A 21,611-nucleotide genomic window follows, 5' to 3' on the forward strand; every position below is an offset into this window, starting at 1 on the left:
GGATGAATCACTTCTGGTAGGTAAATGGAAAAGACTTTGCACAATGTTTTTAGAAGTCTTTGTAGAAAGGAAGAATCAAATGTAGGGACACAAGCCGATTAGACTTGCAACCGGCAAACTTCACTTTCAGTGGCTGTTTAGTGTTTCAGCTCCTTGCGTCTACCGCAAATAGCAACACCGCGGATCCTGGCTGTCAAGATGGACTTTCCTTGCTTCTGGGGTCCTGCACTCTGTTGAGATGGCTACTGGGGGACCTTATCATTGCATGTGGAGTTTTTTTACTCTTATGCAGAGGATACACAGCTTATATTACGGTGCAATGCAACTCCTCACAGGTTGGTCCTCCCGAGAAGTTGCAAGACCATTTAGAGAAAGTGGGAAACTGGATGGCAGCCAACTGGCTGCAATTAAATGGCAGTAAAACGGAGGTCCTGATGGTTGGGCCCCAGGAAAGGGACCACCTTTGGAATTCACAGTACTGGCCAGAGTCAATCTGCCCCCGTCCATCTCCTTGTGACTCAGTGAAAAGTCTTGGACTTACCTAACATGTCACAGGAGGCTCAGATTTCTGCCATTTGCAGCGCTGGGTTTGGAAGATTGAAGGCTTTAAGTAAAATTCTTCCTTTGCTTCTCCCTGAAAACCAGACAACTCTGGTTACATCCACCATAATCGGGTTGTCCCAGATAAATGCTGTTACAATAATCCAGCGAGCCAAGTACCAGATCCAGCGGATGCAAGTCCCGCAGAAAGCCGCAGACCAATTGGCACTTAAAGTGCTCCGGCTGACTCACTCTTTAGCTCTGCTACATCGTTTGCATTGGCTTCCGGTGGCGGTTTGTTTTGAGTTCAAGATCTTGTGTGCTGTCCATCGAGCCTTGTACAACTGGTAAGATATTGTCCTACAAGAAATTTACAGTCGGATTCTCACCAGCTTCTGAGGATTCCAAAACTTCGTCTGAAATGCCCAGATGGTCGTTCCTTTTCTGTCCTGGTGCCCAGCCTATGGAATGCCCTTCCTCTAGGCTTCAGACCTTTGGCTGACCATCTTCCCTTCAGGAGAGCCTTGAAGACGCATCTGTTTAATCTGTTTCGTCCTCTCTGCTAGAGCATTTGGCACCCAAGTACTTTGGGTTGGGTCCCTCCTGCTAGCGCCTAGACGCCCATGGGCCTTAGTCACGCTTTATACATTTTTTATAATAATGTTACCCTCACTACTTTAAATGACTGGTGGCAGTGGTTTAATTTTCCTTCCATTGTGCTTTCCTACCGCATACTGAATCCTTAGCTGCAGTATAGCAACCATGGGTGACCATTGTGCCAAAATGGTCTCGTCTTCTTTTTTTCACCATTTCTTGTTTGTGAGGCCTTTCTTGGGGTTTACTCTACGTGCCAAACCAGGTTTAATCCTTTTGTTCGTTTTGCCTTTGGCAGGCTTCAATACTGAAACCCGCCTCTGGCTCCAGTGTTTCTAGCAGGGCAGAAAGTGAGGGAGGTGCCCGAAACTCCTCTGTCCTTAGTCTCCTTGGTTAACTGAATGCAACCAGTCCTGAAAAAAAAGCTGGCTGGCTGTCCGTGCAGGACAGCCACCCTGCTGTGTGAGTGACAGCTAGGCTCTGCATGAATGGGAGAAACCTGTATAAAAGATGAGGCTTCTTGAACTGAAGACAGAGTTGACCACTGGACTAAATATCCAACAAAGGAATCATGAAGAGAAGCTTGCTGCATCCGCCTGGACCGTTGAACTGTCAGGCGAAGCCCTCCGGCTGTGCTGAATCTCCTTTTCCGAATCGACCAGTGAATCTCTGGAGAGGACGGCTTCTTCACTTGGGTTAGTGGGACCAACTAACCCCAAGAGGAACTTTGCTGGAAGACCTCCCCCAACTGGCTGTACTACTTTGCTGCTGCTGGAACCGAGTGCCAGGGGCAAAGAAATCCATAGCTGAGTGCAACATCTGTAAGCCGGCCAAAAGCTCCAGGAGTCTCCCGAGGGCCCTCACGAAGCAGGACGACCCAAGCTTGAGCCACCTCACTAGAGTGCTGGACTCAAGGAGTGAAGCAAGCCCAACTGGTGCACAAGATCCATGGTGGTGTTGTTTATCGCATGCTGAAACCGCAAAGTGCCGCTGAACTAACCTCCAAACTGGTGTGCAGGAGTCCTCCAGACGTCGTCCTGCTTGTCCCCACTACCGAAGCCCAGGAAAAAAGGATCAGCAACTCTGCAACCAGGACAGAAGCCAGCTAGATCCTCTTCCTCTAACCTAAGCTACTGTTCTGACTGAGGAATAATTGCCTCTTAGGGTGCCTCGGCTGACTCCCTCTTTATCTCTGCTACATCATTTGAGATTTGCAGTGGCTGCTTTTTTCGAGAGTTGATCTCAGCTCCAACTTTCACAAGTGTAACAGCTTGTGGCCCAACAGTGATTTTCTACTACAAACGCTCTTACTTTGTGCAAGACTTTTTGCTATCTATGAAGTGCCTCAGCTCCATAGACTGTTCCAAATTGTCTTGGCGGTCCTGGCACCATGCAGACTCTAACCCATTGACCTTGATTCTAACTGTCACTCATAGGTTATACATTGGTTTTTAACTAATATTACCGGGAAAGGCTTTATCTAGACTTCATTGGGGGAGTTTAAAAGTGCTCACATGCTCTGAGAACCAGTTCAACTTTTTCCGTACAATAACCCTCTTTGCCAAACTCAGAATTTTACAAAGTACAAAAATGATAAATAAATGCCAATACTGTCCTAGTTAGTTTAGTCACATCAGGGTGTAGGAAGTGTGTATGAAGCATTTCTAAAGAGTGTCTACTTGCTTTGCCTTGATTCTGAGAAAGTATTTTGAAGTGTATTTTTATTGTTGCACATTGCCCCCTTTAAAGAATGCCTATTTAAAACTGACCGTTAAATAAATATTTTACTAGAAAACCTTGAGTAGAAGTGTTATTTGGATACTTGTATGTGTGGATTTTGATGCTACAGCTCTACAGGTCACATTTACCCCACTTGAGATAAGACTGGCTGCTCAGGCACTCTACCAACTTGTGTAGTACACACCTATACCAATAGGTGGGTTACCCAATACCAAGAAGACAAGGGTTGTGTAGTCTCCCGCAGGGTTACTACATCAATTCTTGCTTAACAATAACTAAAAGCTGAATAAAAAAAATTGCATTATTATACCTACTAACTGGAATTACTGGTGTTGATCTGTGTCGACTAACTTTAGACCACACACACTTTTCCTTAATACTAAGCATTCACTGCTGAGCTACCTTATTGTTCAGACTGATTTTCTATACTCTGGCCTGGTGGACAGATCTATAGATGGACAACCTATATTGTGACAGACAACTCTTGGAGCTGTAGCCAAAACAGTTTAGGTAGCAGTGACAGGCGGTCTAAGCTAAGTTCTTGAGAGGTGGTGAGCTTGTAAAGGGTCCACAATGAGTTCACATAATGGTGGGAATCACAGATTACACGTAGACAGGATGTATAAAGATACAATTATAATGTATTGGCCAAACACTATAGAAAAATGACTACTAGCAAGGGGAGTTATCACACACTAGCAAAATAGATTACATATGTACATTCACTTATCAGGGGGCATAATATACATCACAGCCTCCTGCAAACGAAATGTAAGGTTATATTATGCACTTATAGGTCCACAGAGAATGATCCCTAACTCAAAGTCAAGCGCTAAATTGTCTGGGGCTTTTTGCCCAGTAGTTCAGGTAAAGTTCCACAGAGTCTTTGAGACAGGACAAAATGCATGTAGGGTCTCTGGGAACCAGTGAAGGGTTCTAATTATCAGAGTACAAGTGGCAAAGCCAATATTGTTAGAATATCTTTTATTATAAGCCCATAGACTTATAATGGGAGTTTAGCAGTAGCTAAGAATCACTAACTACCTCCACACCCGTACTCTGATTCTTCCCAAGACTTGGCACTACAAAGGAGGAGGGTCTGAGGTTGCTCTTTCCACAGTCGCAGTCGCAGTCCTCGAGTCGCAGGGGTTGCATGTTCTAGCTGATCTCTGGTTGGTGACTAACTGGTGAAAGGACTCTGAAATGAAGACAATCCCGATGCAGGACCCCTCTCAGGACTGGACTTGGGTCAGGAAAGTGATTTCGGATGGTGGTCACCGTAGCATGGCAACGCAAAGGGCTTCCACTGCTGCGGTCTGACTTTCCCGCCTATCTCGAGTCCCATTGAAACTAGGACGCCAAAATTGCACAGAGGTGAGTCTTGTAGGGCCAGCTGAGGATCCCCAAAGTTCCAGGTCCAAACTCTAAACAGAGACGTCAGCAGCATGGTAGCCCAAAATCAGAGCTTGGTCAGCCATAGGACGGACCCGGGACACTTCCAAAGGCTCTTCTTTGCCGGGTACCGAGCAGACATCAGAATGGATGTTCCTTCCGCTCCCAGGGTCGCAGCTCCTTCTCAGGACTGCTAAAGATCTTCAGCAAGACAGGGTGTGAAGGAGAATTCTCAGAAATGTGCTAATTCCGCTCTACCTTAGAGAGGCCAAGCAACTTTTCTGGATTTTGAGGACTTGATTTTTTTACCTGGAGATAGTGAGACCCTTATTCCCACTCTCTCATGTATTTTAATGTGATTTTGAACTCCGTTTCTTTTGGTTGTGGAGTCTGACAAACTACATAGGCATCTTTTACATTGTGTCTGTCACACAGCACATTCAGTGCAGTGGCACAGGGAAGTCTTTCCGTTTTCCCAAAGGTTTAAATATATTTTCTTGGATAAACTACTGTTTCCAAGAGCAGTAAAGTGAAATTGACTTTACTTACAAATGTAACTTTGAGCACATACTATCTTACAATAGTGTGCCTGAGGGGTTACTTAGTATCCCCTTTGTCTAGCTTCTCATATAAAATGTTTATGTTACCCTCTCCTCACTGAATGGCTGGTGGCAGTGGTTTACTTTTAACTCCTGTGGTGTGCATTTACCACGGGCTGCGTTGGCAGCTGCAGCAAAGCACCAAAGGGTGCAATTTTTGTCAAAATGACCCGGTCGTCTTTTTTCACCATTTCTTTGTGGAAATGTCCTTCTCGAGATATACTCTGCGCGCCAAACCAGCCTTTGTTCATTTTGCCTTTGGCGGGATTCACGAGTGAAGCAGGCCTCTGGCTCCAGGGTGTCTGGTGGGGGCAGGAAGTGAGGGAGGGGCCCGAAACTCCCTGTGCTTAATCTCCTAGGAGACCCAATTGCACTCTGTGGTGATTGGCCGGCTGACTGTCCGGCAAGGACAGCCACCCTGCTGGGTGACTGACAGATAGGCTGGAATGAATGGGAGAAACCTGCATAAACGGCGAGGCTTTCTGGCTTTCAAGGCAGAGTTGACCACTTTACGAACGAACCGAAGAAGAACTTGAAGAAGATGCCTGCTGCAACTCCTGGAGCGTTGGTTTGCTCGGTGAAGCCCTGCTGCTGTGCTGAAACTCCAAATTCGTATAGACAGAGAAGCCCCTGCAAGGTCGACTACTCCCCCTTGAGTTGGTGGGACCAATCAACTCCAAATTAAGCCACCTGGACATTCTCTCGGAGCTGGTTGAATTTCCAGAGTTGCTGCTGGAAACAGAAACGCCAGGGAGAGGAACACCAGATTGTGTGCGTGGCTTTTAAGCTGGCCAATATCCTCCAGACTCCCAGGAAACAGGTCTGACCAGGCCTGAGCTCCCTCAACAGAGTGCTGGACCCCAGAAGCAAGGAAAGTCCATCTCGACATCCAGAAGCCACAGTGTTGCTATTTGCGGTAGACGCGAGGAGCTGAAATACCGAAGTGCCACTTATTTGAAGATTGCCGTTGCGGTCGGTGACCGTCCCATTGCAGTGCAGGAGTCCCCAGAGGTCCTGCCTCTAGTCCCCACAACTGAAGCCCAGGAACAGTGAGATCTGCAGAGCTGCACAGGAACAGAAGTTATCTGCTGCACTTTTCTTCAACCTAAAGGTACTGTAAAGTCTAAGAAAACTTACCTTTTTTTGTTTAACGGCACTTGTTCTCTGTTGGCGAGACTTGTGGTTGCTCTGTAAAGTTGCTGACAGCCTCTTTACCTCACAAGCCTAAACAGCTTGTGGCCCTACATTGAATTCTATCTACAAATACTTTAAAAGCATTATGCAAGACTTTGTACCTACCTGAGAAGTGCTTCAGTTTCACCTAGACCTTTGCTCAATTGACTTTGGCTTAGCCTGGCTACCTGAATGACTCTTCTTCCCTTTGTGAATGCGTTTGGTCTTCCTTCCAGGAAAGGGGTAACTAACTTTGCATTGTTTTTTTTTAATTTCTATTTTACAAAAGTACTTACCTGCGTTGAGAAATATTTGTGAGATCTCTTATTGTGGCATAATAATCTTTCTCTTTGCCAAACTTTCAAATCTGATTATAAATGCAACAGTGATATATTAATGTCCCCAGCACCCTAACTATTGAAGTCAACCGAGGGTGTAGGTAGTGTATGTGGGTTATCCCAAAAGGGTATCAAAAGAAAAACAGAGTGGGGTCCACCCTGTAAAGCCTGCTGCTCCTTGTTGCTCCTCGAAAGGAGCTCAATTCATTTGTTCGCAAGTTCCAAAATGTAAAGCTTTTGTTTGTAATATGTGTGCTTCAATCTTCGATTATATTATTGCTAGTGTACTTGCTTCAATGATCAGATGTTCAAAATATACTCATTCGAAAATATGCTGTAAAAGATTTTTGTTTTAATCACACAATTATCCCAAGAGATTCAACAAATCTTCAGTTAACAGTACAAGCTCTTTGGCCAATGCATTTTGGTGCAAAGCACCTTCGTCAGGGCTGCGTTAGTTCAAAAAAACATCAATTCAAACAAACATTCCAATCATGTAATTAATTGTAAGTATTTACATACCCCCACTTGAGCGTGTCACAAAAGATGCATGGTTTTATGCCGATGAACAGGTCAGAAGAAAACAGAAAAAGACAGAGTACCCTAATTAGAATACTCGAACCCATTTTTGCATTATGTATCATACCTTTTACCAAATTCAGTAACTCGCGTCATGTTTAATAATTACCTTAGCTATGACTGGCGGTAATATGTGTCTCGTGTTCCTTCAATTTCAAGTATACGAGGTAGATATCTCTGCGGGAGAAACGGTATGCAATGAACGTGTTGAGCTTCATGGTGTTGCTGTGTGTGTTTCAATACCCGTGCAGGTAAAGCCCTTACCGCTATGCCGTATTCGTTGAACCGTTCTGCTCGCGCGGCGGGCTGCAAATGCAACCGCTCACCCGAGCTTTGTGTTTAAACGTTGCCATGACGACTGGGGCGGCGCCACACGTCCAGGATTGGACAGTGCAGGCGCGCCTCCGGTCCCACTCTCCCAAGGGATTGGAAGGGCGGGACGTGGTCAACGTCATGACAACGCTCTGTCTGGAAGTAGACACCTCATTCCGGGTCAGTGAACCATGTAGTTGTGTGACTGTAAACACGGCGGTTCGGTTTATCCTTAAATACAAGTGTGAGCCAGGTTTTACCCGACTCACACCATGGTAAGAAATCACATGCAATAGGTTCTGGTGTGTGTTAAAATGAGATCGGAAGTCGATTCGATCGTTATAGAAATGTAGATTGGGCCACCCATCCTTAAAGGGCCCCTATGTCATATCAACATGGTTCCCTAAATAGGTGCTAGTGCATCGTCTGTGTCTACTTCCAGACAGAGCGTTGTCATGACGTTGACCACGTCCCGCCCCTCCAATCCCCTGCGAGGGTGGGACCAGAGGCGTGCCTGCACTGTTCAATCATGGACGTGTGGCGCCGCCCCGGTCATCATGGCAACATTTAAACACAAAGCTCGGGTGAGCGGTTGCATTTGCAGCCCGCCGCGCGAGCAGAACGGTTCAACGAATACGGCATAGAGGTAAGGGCTTTACCTGCACGGGTATTGAAACACACACAATAACACCATGAAGCTCAACACGTTCATTGCATACCGTTTCTCCCGCAGAGATATCTACCCCGTATACTTGAAATTGAAGGAACACAAGACACATATTCCCGCCAGTCATAGCTAAGGTAATTATTAAACATGACAAGTTACTAAATTTGGTAAAAGGTATGATACATAATGCAAATATGGATTCGAGTATTCTAATTAGGGTACTCTGCCTTTTTATGTTTTCTCCTGACCTGTTCATCGGCATACAACCATGCATCTTTTGTGACACGCTCAAATGGGGGTATGTAAATACTTATAATTAATTACATGATTGGAATGTTTGTTTGAATTCATGTTTTTTTGAACTAATGCAGCCCTGACGAAGGTGCTTTGCACCAAAATGCATTGGCCAAAGAGCTTGTACTGTTAACTGAGGATTTGTTGATTCTTTTGGGATAATTGTGTGATTAAAACACAAATCTTCTATAGCATATTTTCAAATGAGTATATTTTGAACATCTGATCATTGAAGCAAGTAAACTAGCAATAATATAATCGAAGATTTACGCAAGAATATTACAAACAAAAGCTTTACATTTTGGAACTTGAGAACAAATGAATTGAGCTCCTTTCGAGGAGCAATGAGGAGCACCAGGCTTTACAGGGTGGACCCCACTCTTTTTCTTTTGATGCTATGTTTTCGTTATAGCCCTGCTGTCATTCGGGCTATTCCTAACCTGGTAGCTCCACATATGAGAAGCAAATTACTGCAAACGCAATAAACACGCCACTTGATACACATTTTGAACTTATAGTGGTGCCCACCTCTCCGCCGTTTTTTCCATTATCCCAAAAGGGTACCTAATGATTTAGAAATATTAAGAGTGTATTTTTGATGTGTATTTGAGAATTACTGTTATATTGCCCCCTTCTGAAGAAGGCTTATTCTAACCGACTGACGAATTATTAATTATTTATTCAAGAAACCTTGTGTGTAAGAGTTCATTTGAATACTTGTCACTGTGAATCTCTGTGTAACGCCCCTACATCTCACACTGACCCCTCTTGAGATAAGCCTGGCTGCTCAACACGTTACCAACCTGTGTAATACAAGCTTATACCAAAGGTTGGGTTCCTATTGCCAGGAGGTCAGGATTGTTGTAGTGCACCCAAAGGGTACTGCATACAAGCTTGCCTAACACAGGGCTCCTCCAGGACAGCAGCAGAAGTTGGTAGCCAGGCCTCCTGCCGACAGGTCTCCGGTTTCTTCCCAGGTCTCACAGCTGGATAGAAGTCTTGGCTCCTTCAGGTTTCTCCAGGATCTCTGAAGAATGGGTGCAGGGGTCCTCTTATCCTAAAAGACAGGCAAGAGCTGCTGCCCAGTGCCCTCACTAGACGACAGGGCTAGCCCACACACAAACACCCCACCAGTGGTCCAATCAGGACAACTGGCGGGGAACATTCATGCATACGATTCAGACACGCTGAAACCAGTCTGTGGATTCGGACCAGACAGTCCTGCCAGCAAACACACAGCCCTCCAGTAGCGCTCCAAAAGCTTCTGCTTTCCCAGGCACTGGAAGTCCTTATAAGGATTTTCCTGGCCTTGTAGGCCAGGAAGAAGGCTAAGGAACAAGATGGCAAAAGGACAAGTGAAAAATCTCGTGGTACGGCCATGTTTGACCAGAAGCCACAGTTAGTAGCCAAACACAGTAAACCCAGTAAAGCTAAAACAAAAAAGTCCCAGAAAATGGGGAAAAGTCACTGCTGCCACCAGCTTATACTTTTAGCACACCTAGAGTAGCTAAAAATCCTCTGCGTGTTAGTCTATGGCATAACAAAAATGTACCCCTTATACTGCAGTGTAAGCTGCATTGTACAATGATAAAAAGGTACCACAAGAGATATGAAAGTAACCAAAAGTAAGAACAGTAACATGACCAAGGGAAACAATGTTTCCCAGTACTGACAGCCTGAAGGACATGTCAGTTTCCCCCTAACATATGAGCAAAAGCCAGTGTAGTGAAGCTTTAGGCTTCACTGCACTGCAAAAAGAGCAGGTCAGTATCAAAAATAAAAGCAAAAGGTTTGGGGGTTCCATAAAGATGGAAGGAAAGGTACAGTAAAGAGAAATCTTTCCTAACACTTACGATGATTGGGTTTCGGATAACCTCTCAGTGTTTTCCATGTTCAACATAATAGGGTGGCTTCCCAAAATCCTCCCACCAGGGCTAACTTTGCAAATACATCTGAACACACCTATCCAGGAACTATTTCCCAGACGTTTCCTATCAGACTGTGGGTGCGCAGTCCTCGGAGAGCTGGACTCCTTACGCAACCGGGATCACCCAGTGTCCAAACAGCATAAACATTTATCTTGGGAGGTTATGCAATATACTATTGGGGAGCCAATGAAGAGTGTCAGCTCTTGCTGATGGATGTACAATCACTCTATTTATCAATTTTTTTTTACCTGTGAACTAGATGTAATATCTTCCCGTTGCTGATCAGTCATTAAAGCCAGAGTATCATATGGATCTTTTTCACATGGATCTAGAAGACCAGGACCTCCTACAAAAACATACTAGTTAGTATATTACAAAATGTGTGAAACAGTTTCAACAGGTTCATGTGTTTGTGAACGTTACAGCGTACCTTTTAACAGAATGCCTGATGAAATGCACTCAAACACTCTTCTCAAAGCATCACCGGGGCTCTGGGGTCCTGTAGAACTGCTGATTGCCTTCTCTATCAGTAACTCCATGGCCTGTTTGAAGTAATAAAACAACACAGGTTATTCAAAAGAAAAAGGAAACATGTCTGAAAATCTAATTCAGGTGAAAGGACATAACCACAAGTCAATGGTATACTCCAGCAAGCAATACATCCAAATATAATTTGACAGACGAAAAAAATGTAAAATGTACTTACCTAAATTACTACATTTCCATCCAGGATCACGGAGGATCACTGAGAACATTCAATAATAGAGAGAAAGAAGCTTTGCTGCTTTGGAATTTTATGTTCAGCAGGGGGCGCTGTGCATCAATGCCTGTCTACTCAATGTCCCTCAGAGGCCTCTGTCTCGATGTCGACGTCACCGTAGGTATATGTAGCACGAGCAGCGCTCGTTGGCCTCAGTTCTGTTTTTACGAGTAAAGCATTTATCTTGTGTTCAACGGTAACTCCACCTGAGAGAGCATAGACTGCAACCGCAAGCTAAATTCTACAGTGGGGCAGGTTGGGAGGGGTGATAAGGAATACGTGGGAGAAACATCCAGTCGAAAGAAAGTTACCAGGGGTAAATAACTTTCTTTAGCATGGATTGTGTCCTCACTTGTATTCCTCATCTTTGATACACTCCCAAAGCCGTTTACGTAATTTGGTGGGGGGGGGGGGTGGGGGGGGGGGGGCAGGGGGGGGGAATAGAATTTAGCATGACATGACTATTTTATGGTTGTGTCTGCACTGTATGCAAAACTGCTTTTCCAAATTCAGATTCTTGACCTGAGGAAGAGTCTAAACTGTAATGTTTAGTGAAGGTGTGTAGCTGCACATATATCTCTGATATTGCCCCTTCTGAAGGCTTATTCAAACGGATTGTGAAATAAATGAATAATTGTTTTACTCAAGAAACCTTGAGTATAAGTATTTATTTGGAAACTTGTTACTGTGAATCTCTGTGTAACTTCCCTTATGCGCACATTGACCCCTCTTGAGATAAGCCTGGCTGCTCAGCCACACTACCAACCCGTGTAGTTCAGACTTCTACCAAAGGTTCGGTCCCTATTGCCAGGAGGTCAAGGTTATTGTAGTGCACCCAAAGGTACTGCATACAATCGTGCCTAACACTACTCCTAGTCCATAGTCCCCTTTCCTCCATACTTGTGGAAGAAAGCCTTTTCCAATTTGGCTCTCCAGCTTGGTCATGCTAACACGGACCTTATCCTGGCGGCGGCCAATGTCAAGCTATGGAGGCAACTAGACGATCCCACCCTTCGGGACGGGACCGGAGCACTATTTTGTCCTTTTATTGTTACACGGGGCCACCACACACAGCCGTAACCCCATCCTCCTGGGCTTGGCACCGCACATCGCCCTTTAGTCCTTTTCTATCGCCAGGTCTGAGAGCATTTAAGCAACAATATAAGATACTTTTTAGAGGGGACGGCGGGCATATGGAGAAAAGGGGACTATGGACTAGGAGTAAGGTAGTCACTACTGTGTGTAACTTTGTTATACTCCTACGTCCCTGTCCCCTTTCCTCCATACTTGTGGGAGATTCCCAAGCACAACCATAGGTAGCACGGGTGGATGGAAAATGCCTTTACTGGAATACATTTGAGGACAGCCTGGCCAAATTGGGCATCAGCCCTGGAGCTCGGGTCTAAGAATTAATGCTTGCAGAAAGCTGATGGGGGAGGCGCACATAGCCGACTTTGCAAAAGACTCCCAAAGGACATACTTTTGGAAGGCAACAGCAGCTGCTTTGCCACATACTAGATGTGCATGGATGCCCTTTGGTGGTTGAAGGTCTTTGATCTTATAGGCATCTGAAATACATGAGGCAATTCAGCGGGAGATGGAGGTTTTCGAAGCTGGTTAGCCTTTAGGGTCACCAAAGGTAACAGAGTTGTGAGGAGCTTCTGCGTTCACTCGTTCTATCAAGGTAAAACTTCAGGGCTCGCCTTACGTCCACATTGGGTAGAACCCCCTCAGCATCAGATGCCGGGTTCGGGAAGAAGACTGGTAAGGAGATAGATAGGCTCAAATTAAAATCAGTATCCACCTTAGGAAGGATGAGTGCGGAGCACAACCTTATCCTTGTGGAAAGTGAGGAACGGATGTTCCACAGAGAGCTTGGAGCTTGCTCACTTGCCTTGCCGATGCTATTGCGATCAGAAAAGCAACCTTCCAAGAGAGGTACTTAAAATCGGTAGTGACCATGGGTTCAAGCAGCGTATGACAACACGGTGAGGACAACATTTAGATCCCATTTGGGATAAGGAGTCGGCACCGGCAGGAACAGATGAAGAAGGCCTGCAAAATACCTTTTGATGACTGGATTAGTCAAAGAAAAAGAACAGCTGTCTGTGGACAGGTAGGCCGCAATGGCGGATAAACAAAGTCCTGCATGACAGAACATGGATGCCAGAAGCTTCCAGGTGAGACAAAGGATTGAACGGTATCCACCGAAGCATGCCTGGGATTGAGCAGTTTAGCTAAACACCAGTGGCAAAAACAGAGCCATTTGCTTCTGTACTGGGCCCTCGTAGAAGGCTTCCTGGCCGCTTGGATAATGCGCAGATTGTCTTCAGACAGATGGAACTGCGCTAAAGACCTGTACTCTGGCACAAGGCCGCCAAGCTCAACGATTGTGGCGAGGGGTGCAACAGCAGGTGAAGGTTGGGTATCTGCGGCAAACCTGATCGGGGAAGATCCGACAGATGCTGTAGTTCCGAAAAACAGAATCTGGCTGGCCACCAAGGAGCCATGACCAAGAGAGTGCAATTCAATGTAGTGCTGAGCTCGCAGAGTGACCAATGAATCAGTGGCAATGGAGGGAAAGCGCAATCCTTCATGTTGTCCCACGGAATCTCAAGGGCGTCCCCCAGGGAGGACGCTCCGAGCACGTCCCTGGACGCAAAAAGAGGAAGTCTCTTGTTTGAAGAAATTGCAAAGCGGTCCACCTCTGGAGTGCCCCATTGATGGAAACTGTTGGAGGACATTGCTGTTATTTTCCCACTCGTCACTGGCTGACGGCTGAGTGAATCTGCAGTCACATTGATGTGACCCGGGATGTGTACAGCCAGGAGCCAAACATTGTGCTGGATGGCCCAGTCACAAATTTGTATGGCAAGATCCACAAGGAGAGGTGACTTGGTGCCGACCTGCTTGTTGATGTAAAACATCGCCGCAGAATTGTCTGTGCGAATATGGACTACCCTGTTGGCGATAGTCTGTTGAAAAGCTTTGAGCGCCAGGAACACAGCCAGGAGGTAATTGAGATGAAACTGCCTGTCCTGAGGCGTCCACAAGTTGAACGCTTCGAGGTGATGCAGCGTCACTCCCCACCCCAGAAGGGTGGCGTCTGTAGTAACCGTTACTTGTGGGCAGGGCTCCTGGAAGGAGGGCCCCACTGAATGGTTGTTGGCAGACCACCACCATTGTAGATCCGCCGTCATGCACAATGAAACTGGAAAGATCTTGGAATCCGGACTCGAAGACAGGGACCAACAGCTCAGAAGAGCAAGCTGAGTGCGCCTCATCTTCAGACGGTTAAGAGGTAGAGCTAACACGCAAGAGGCCATGAGACCCAGAAGTCTTTAGAACCACCAAGCCATCATGTGCGAGGACTGGAGAGCGGACGTGGTCGACAGGTCTGCAATCCTGTGCGTTGTTAGGAACACCTTGGTAATGACCGTATTCCAACGGAAACCCAGAAAGATCAGGTCTTGAGAGACCATCATGGATGATTTTTCCAATTCACCAACAGCCCAAGATGGAACAGGAGCTGAAGGAGTGACTGAAGATTGGTCAAGGCCGTCTGTGGGCGAGGACTGCACAGGAGCCGATCGTTTAAGCATGGGTATACATGAATCCCCTGCAGTCTGAGGAATGCTGCAATGACCAACATCTTCGTGAAGACATGCAGTGCCGAGCTGAGACCAAAAGGGAGTACACGAAAATGGAAGTGTTCTGCTCCCACAGAGAACCGCAGATATTCTCAATGCGAGCCCCATGTATGCATCCTGGAGGTCTACCACGCTGAGCCAGCCACCCTTCGGAGACAGAACCTTATCTGGCAGGGCGTGATCATCTTTAATTTCTCTTGGGGAACAGAGAGACTGAACTGGGAAAGATTGAGGATAGTGCGCAGGCCAGCGTGGCTGGGTTTGGGCACTGTGAAGAGACTGGAGTAGTAGCCCTGCCCTTGCTCTCCGAGGGGAACAGGCTCCACCGCTCAGAGGTCTAAAAGTTTCTGCATCTCTGCTCTGAGGGAGAGTGTCCCCGTCTGATCGAAGGGAGGGTTGAAGGATGGGATGGGGGAAGGGGCAAGCGGATGCCCACCCAAGCAATTGACAAAACCCATCAGTCTTCGGTGATCATCTGCAATGCCTCCAGATGAGACAAAATTTGTCCTCCCACCGGAGTCTCGTGCGACTGACAAAAAATATCACAGGGATGATTTGTCGGCAGGGAGACTACCTGTCCCAGGAGAGGAGGCTGATGGCCGAGAGAAAAAACAGCCACCTTGCCGCTGCTGCTTATGGTAGAGCCCGCCAGCCGGAACCTCAGGTATGCTTGCACAGCGATCCTGAAAACCCCTGAATCCAGAGAAAGACTGAGTTTGGGACTCTGACCTCTGTGTACAAGGAGCCTTAGCTTTCGCCAGGACTGATAAAGATTTGGCTGTTTGAGTGCTTGCCTTGGTCTTAGCAAGTTCATCATATATGGAGGAATGGAACAATTCCTTACCATCAAAAGGAAGATCTAGCAACTTGTCCTGCACTTCTTTTGAGAACTTCGTAGCATTGAGCCACGCTTGGTGGGAGATGTCAACCACGACCATAATGCCTCGAGTTGAAGTGTCTACGTGGTGTGCTGCAGCCTTCAGTAAATCTTGTGCCAGCACTCTGGCATCCGTCAAACCGGCTTTGAAGTCCTCGAGCCTATCCGCAGGAATACATTCCTGGAAATAGTCTAGTTCCCGCCACACCTTGACATTGGCCGCCGCCAAGATAAGGTCAGTGTTAGCCTGATGAAGCTGAAAAGCCGAATTGGAAAATACTTTATTCCACAAGTATTGAGGCAAGAGGACAGGTCATAGGAGTAAAAACGAACAGAGGGACCAAATCTGGTTTGGCGTGCAGAGTAAATCTCAAGAAGGACCTTACAAACAAGAGATGGCGAAAAAAGAAGACCGGGCCATTATGACTAAATGGGCACCCATGGGTGCAATACTGCAGCTGCGAATGCAGACTGTGTTAAAAACGCACAATGGTAGGAAAAAGTAAACCACTGCAAGCCGCCATTAATTGTAGCAAGTCTAACATAAAAAAGTTAGATGAGAAACTAGACAAAAGGGGATAATAAGTATCCCCCAACACTCCATGTACGATGGTGTGTGCTAGGTCTACAAATAGAATAAGGTAAGTGTTAGGGAAAATTCTCAGAAATGTGCTAATTCCTCTCTACTTTAGAGATCCCCAGCACGTCTGCTGGACTCTGACTTTTTAATTTTTAACCTGGTGAGAGAGAGACATAATTCCCATTCGCTCATGTATTTTTCTGTGATTTAAACATGGTTTCTTTTGGTTTTGGAATCTGACAAACTCCATAGGCATCATCTTTGCATTGTGACACACAGCACCTTCAGTGCAGTGGCACAGGGAAGTCTTCGATTTCCCAAAGGTTTAAATACCTTCTATTGGTGAAACTACTGATTCAAAGAGCAGTGAAATGAAATTGACTTTACTTACAATTTGTAGCTTTCTAGACCTAGCACACACTATCTTACCATAGGGTGCTGAAGGGGTTACTTAGTATCCCCTTTGTCTAGTTTCTCATGTAAAATTTTTATGTTACCGTTTCTACTTTTAATGGCTGGTGACAGTGATTTACTTTTTACTACAATTGTGTGTTTTAACACAGGCTGTGTTCACAGCTGCAATAAGGCACTCATGGGTGCCCATTTTGTCAAAATGGCCCCGGTCGTCTTTTTGTGCCATTTCTTGCTGGAAAGGTCCTTCTTGAGATTTATTCTGCGCGCCAAACCAGGTTTGGTCCCTTTGTTCGCTTTGTGTTTGGCAGGATCCACAAGTGAAGCCTGCCTCTGGCTCCAGTATGTCTGGCAGTGGCAAGAAGGGAGGTAGGTGCCCGGAACTCCCTGTGCTTAATCCCCTTGGTTACAGGAATGCACCCAAAAGGTGATTGGCCGGCTGGCTGTCTGGTAAGGACAGCCACCCTGCTGTGCGATTGACAGCTGGCTGGCATGAATGGGAGAAACCTGCATAAAAAGGCAAGGTTTTTTGGCTTGGAAGGCAGAGTCAAACACTGGACGAAGGAATCCGAAGAACTTGGAAGAGACGCCTGCTGGAACTCCTGAGCCGTTGGTTTGCCCGGTGAAGCCCTGCTGCTGTGCTGAAGCTCCGAATTTGCCTCGACTAGAGAAGCCCTGCAAGGACGATGTCTCCCCTTGAGTTGAAGGGTCCAATAAACTCAAAAGTGAACTCGTTTGGACATCCTGTCAGAGCTGGCTGTACTTCCACTGCTGCTGGAACCAATGTGAGAGGGATAGGAACACCACTTAAGTCGGACCGGAGCTTGTGGAAGATCCTCAGGGCTCCCAGTAAACAGGACTGACCAAGCCTGAGCCACCTCAGAGTGCTGGACCCCAGATGCAACGAAAGTCCTGAGTGGCATCCGAGAGTCCGCAGTGGTGCTATTTGCTGAGACGCGAGGAGCTGAAACCGCGAAGTGCAGATGAATTGAAGTTTGTCTTTTTCGGCTGCTGACCGTCCCATTGGAGTGCAGAAGTCTTCCCTCTTGTCCTTGCGGCGGAGGTACAGGAACAAAAGGATCTGCAGAGCTGCACAGGAACAGAACCCAGCTGGAACCATTTCTTCTAACCAAAGGTACTGTAAAGTTTGAGAGGACATACCTCTTGTTGTAGCCTTACTTGAACTCAGTTGATACTTGTCTTGGCTGCTTCTGCAGAGTTGCCTGCATCTTCTACCTTACAAGCCTCCCAGCTTGTGGCCGTACATTGATTCTACTTTTTCTACAAAGACTTCTAAAACATTATGCAAGACTTTTACTTACCCGCAAGAAGTGCTTCAACTGACCTAGACTTTTGCCCAATTGACATTGGCTGGCCTGGCTCCCTGAATGACTCTTCTTAGCGCTGACATGCTTTACCTTTCATTCCATGAAGGGGTTAACTTACTTTGCATTGGGGGGTTCAAAAGTACTTACCTGCTTCAGAATAATTGTGTGATCTCTTGTTTTATTCTATAACCGTTTTCTTTGACACTCCTCCCAGTATTGCTCTAAATGTACCAGTTATCCATTAATGTCCACAGTGTCCTAGCTACATCAGTCACCTGAGGGTGTAGGAAGTGTGTGCCCCGTCCCAAATGGGTACTTGCCGATTTAGAGAAACTAAGAGTGTGTATTTTGGAGTGTATTTGTGCGTTACTATTATATTGCCCCTTCTGAAGAAGGCTTATTCAAACAGACTTAAATTAATAATTGTTTAATCAAGAAACCTTGAGAAGTGTTTATTTGAATACTTGTCATTGTGAATCTCAGTGTAACTCCCCTACTGCTTACATTGACCTCTCTTGAGATAAACCCGGCTGCTCAGCCACACTACCGACCCATGTAGAACAGACTTGTACCAAAGGTTGGATTCCCATTGCCAGGAGGTCAAGGTTGTTGTACTGCACAAAAATCTTGTTTAAGAGCAAGTAAAGTCAATTTCACTTTACTACTCTTGGAAACAGTAGTTTATTTAAACCTTAAGATAAATCCACAGGACTTCTCAATGACACTGCATTGAAGGTGCTGTGTGTCAGAATACAAAAAGATGATGCCTATGGAGTTTGTCAGACTCCAAAACCAAAAGAAACAGTGTTCAAATCAAAGAAAAATACGAGTGTGTGAAAAAGGTCTCACTCACTACAGCATAAACATTAAAAGTCCCTATGTCCAGCAAAAGGGGTGGAGGTCTGTAAGGTAGAAGGGAATTAGCACAGAATAATAAGGTTACTCACCGTAGTGACCACCTTACTCCTAGTCCATAGTCCCCTTTCCTGCCTACTTATGGGACATGCCTCCGTCCTGTGGGATGGGACCGGAGCACTTTGTAAAAAGCATCCTATTTTTCAAAAATGTGTCCTTCCTCTTTTTAAGCAGGGGACCGCACGTGGCCGTAACCCCGCCCCCCCTTAGCTCCGCATAGCCCATCAGTCCTTTTCTATCCCCAGGTCAGAGACCTTTAAGCAATAATAGAGGAACCTTATTAGAGGGGACGACGGTGTGCGGGCGTATGGAGGAAAGGTGACTATGGACTAGGAGTAAGGTGGTCACTATGGTGAGTAGCCTTATTAGACTCAGACATCCCGTCCCCTTTCCTCCATACTTATGGGAGATTCCCAAGCACTCCTCACAGGAACTACGGGTGGATAGAAAGGCACAAGTTACTTACCTGTAACTGTTGTTCTCCAGCATGGGTCTGGCATGGATTCACATGCTCATGAATATTCCCCATCAGGCTGGGAATCCTCGGTAAAAAAAAAATCTGTTTCAGTTTAGTTTCTGAACTGTCTTTCTCCTAATAACCAATCACTGGTCTCTGGGTCATACTGCCTCCAGCCAATGACTGTCCTCTACTTAAGCCCCTCCTCTGGCAGCCATCTTCAGATTTGGTAGCACGTAAAGTGGCCGTAGGACCAAGAGAAGAGCCGCAGAGGGGTAGGAGGGAGGGTTCTCATGTGAATCCATGCCAGACCCATGCTGGAGAACAGCAGTTACAGGTAAGTAACTTGTTCCTTCTCCAGCATGGGGTCTGGCAAGGATTCACATGCACATGAATACAAGAATACATAGCAGTACACACATGCACAACCACAGGAGGAAGCAAGGCTCAACATTAAACATTTCCATATCTCAACATTAAGCATCTCTTACCTCCTCACCAGGCTCACCTTAAGCGAACAGGTTGCGCAGCACTGCCTGGACGACTCTGGACTCCTCCCTGGAATCCCAGTCGACGCAGTAAAATCTCGTGAAGGTGTGCGTCGACCTCCACGTAGCAGCCCTTCAGATGTCGAGAAGGGGCACGCCAGACAGGAACGCCGAGGTAGCAGCGATCGCTCTGGTTGACTGGGCGCTCAGACGGCCGGGCAACGATTGGTTTGCCAACCAGTGACAGTGCATGATACAGCCGGAGAGCCATCTGGAAATGAAACCATCGAGAGGGCCTTCCCTTGATTCACAGGTCCAAAGTTTACAAACAGCTGTGATGTCTTCTGAAAACTCTTTGTGCGGTCCACGTAGAACTTCAGTGCTCTAGCTGCATCCAGCGAGTGCAAAGTCCTCTCAGCCGGCGATGAAGGCGACAGGAAGAAAACAGGTAACACCAAGGGCTCGTTGAGATGGAAGTCCGACGGCACCTTGGGCATGAAGGAGGGGTGCGTCCTCAGCACCAACCTCCTCTTGTGGAATGTCAAGTAGGGCCAAGGGCGTTGCTAGGGGGGGGCTAAGGGGGCTATAGCCCCTGATGTTTTGGTTGTAGCCCCTGATAGAATCTCAGCAGCTACAGCCAAAAGACTAGCTAGCCCCCAACCCCAACAGTTCCGACATCAGCATAGCCCCGGGTCTTTTCCAGACCTAGCAACAGCCCTGAGTAGGGTGGTTTGCAAGAGAGGGCCTGGATCTCTCCCACTCGTCATGCAGAGGTGATGGCCACAAGAAACGCTGTCTTCCACGATAGGAACTTCAACGGTGCCGAATGCAGAGGCTCAAATGGCGGCCCCATGACCCTGCTCAGCACCACGTTGAGCTCCCACGTCGGGGCTGGAGCCTTCACCGGCGAGAATTATTGGAACAGTCCCTTCATAAACTCCTTCACCAGGCGATGAGACAACAGAGATGATCGCCCCGGAGTTCTGGTGTAGCGAGAAATCGCGGCTAGATGTATCTTGATGGAGGCATGAGCTAGCCCCGCTTTGGCCAGCGACAGTAGATACGGCAGCACTTGAGGGGCTGTAATCCGCAGAGGGTTAATCTTCAGTGCACGGCACCAGACAGAGAACCTCTCCCATTTGTGTCCATAGCACTTGAGAGTTGAGGACGCCCTGGCCTTAGTAAGTACCTCCTTGCAGTCTGCTGGGATATCGTACCCTCTAAGCTCAGTCTGCAGGAGCCAGGCCTGCAAGTTCAGCGACCCCGGGTCGTGGTGGAGTATGGCGCCTCTTTCTCTGGCGAGGAGTTCCGCGTCCGTCGGCAGTTTGATTGGGGGGGGGGGGGGGTTTGACATGTCCAGAAGGTCTGGGAACCAGATCTGCCTCGGCCACTCTGGTGCGATGAGGATCATCCTGCACCGGGACCGTTTTAGTTGAGTCGCAGCAGCAACGGCGGGAACGCATACAGGAACAGGCCGTCCCAGAGGAATGAGAAGGCACCGCCCATGCTCCCTGACTGGGGAAGCCTGCTGGCAAACCTCCGCCACTTGGTGTTTGTCGCCGAACAGGTCGATCTGGGGATTGCCCCATCATTGGAAAAGTAGGTCCACTTGATACTGACGCAGTTCCCATTCGTGGCACAAGCGCAGCTCCCTGCTGAGAGAGTCAGCGATGGAGTTCTTTATTCCTGCCAGATGGAAGGGGACCAGAAACATCCCTTGGGCGACGGCCCAATGCCACAGATCCTGGGCTTCCTTGGGTAGGGTAGGGGATCTGGTGCCTCCCTGCTTCCGGATGTAAAACATTGTGGTGGTGTTGTGGGTGAAGATTCTTACCACCTTGCCCTTGAGGGACAGGGGGAACGACCTGAGGGCCCAGAACACGGCTCGGAGCTCCAGGACATTGATGTGCATTGACCTCTCCTCCGGAAGCCAAAGACCTCTTGCGTGGAGATCTCCGGTGTGCGCTCCCCATCCCTCCAGGGAGGCGT

The 21,611-nt window shown here is 47.1% G+C and overlaps 1 protein-coding gene across 2 annotated transcripts in view; it reads right to left on the bottom strand.

The window, feature by feature from the left end:
- The window catches only part of ZFR (zinc finger RNA binding protein), a 1,119,848-nt gene that overhangs the window by 82,252 nt on the left and 1,015,985 nt on the right, over nt 1–21,611 (bottom strand). For both annotated transcript variants that reach the window (XM_069627081.1, XM_069627082.1), the window contains 2 exons: nt 10,587–10,698; nt 10,405–10,502 (listed from right to left, as the gene is read on the bottom strand). In XM_069627081.1, coding sequence (XP_069483182.1) covers nt 10,405–10,502; nt 10,587–10,698 — 210 coding nt within the window. The remainder of the gene's footprint in view (nt 1–10,404; nt 10,503–10,586; nt 10,699–21,611) is intronic.

Source organism: Ambystoma mexicanum, chromosome 6p, assembly GCF_040938575.1.
Source record: "Ambystoma mexicanum isolate Mex_15411 chromosome 6p, UKY_AmexF1_1, whole genome shotgun sequence".
In the NCBI taxonomy this organism is placed as follows: Eukaryota; Metazoa; Chordata; class Amphibia; order Caudata; family Ambystomatidae; genus Ambystoma; species Ambystoma mexicanum.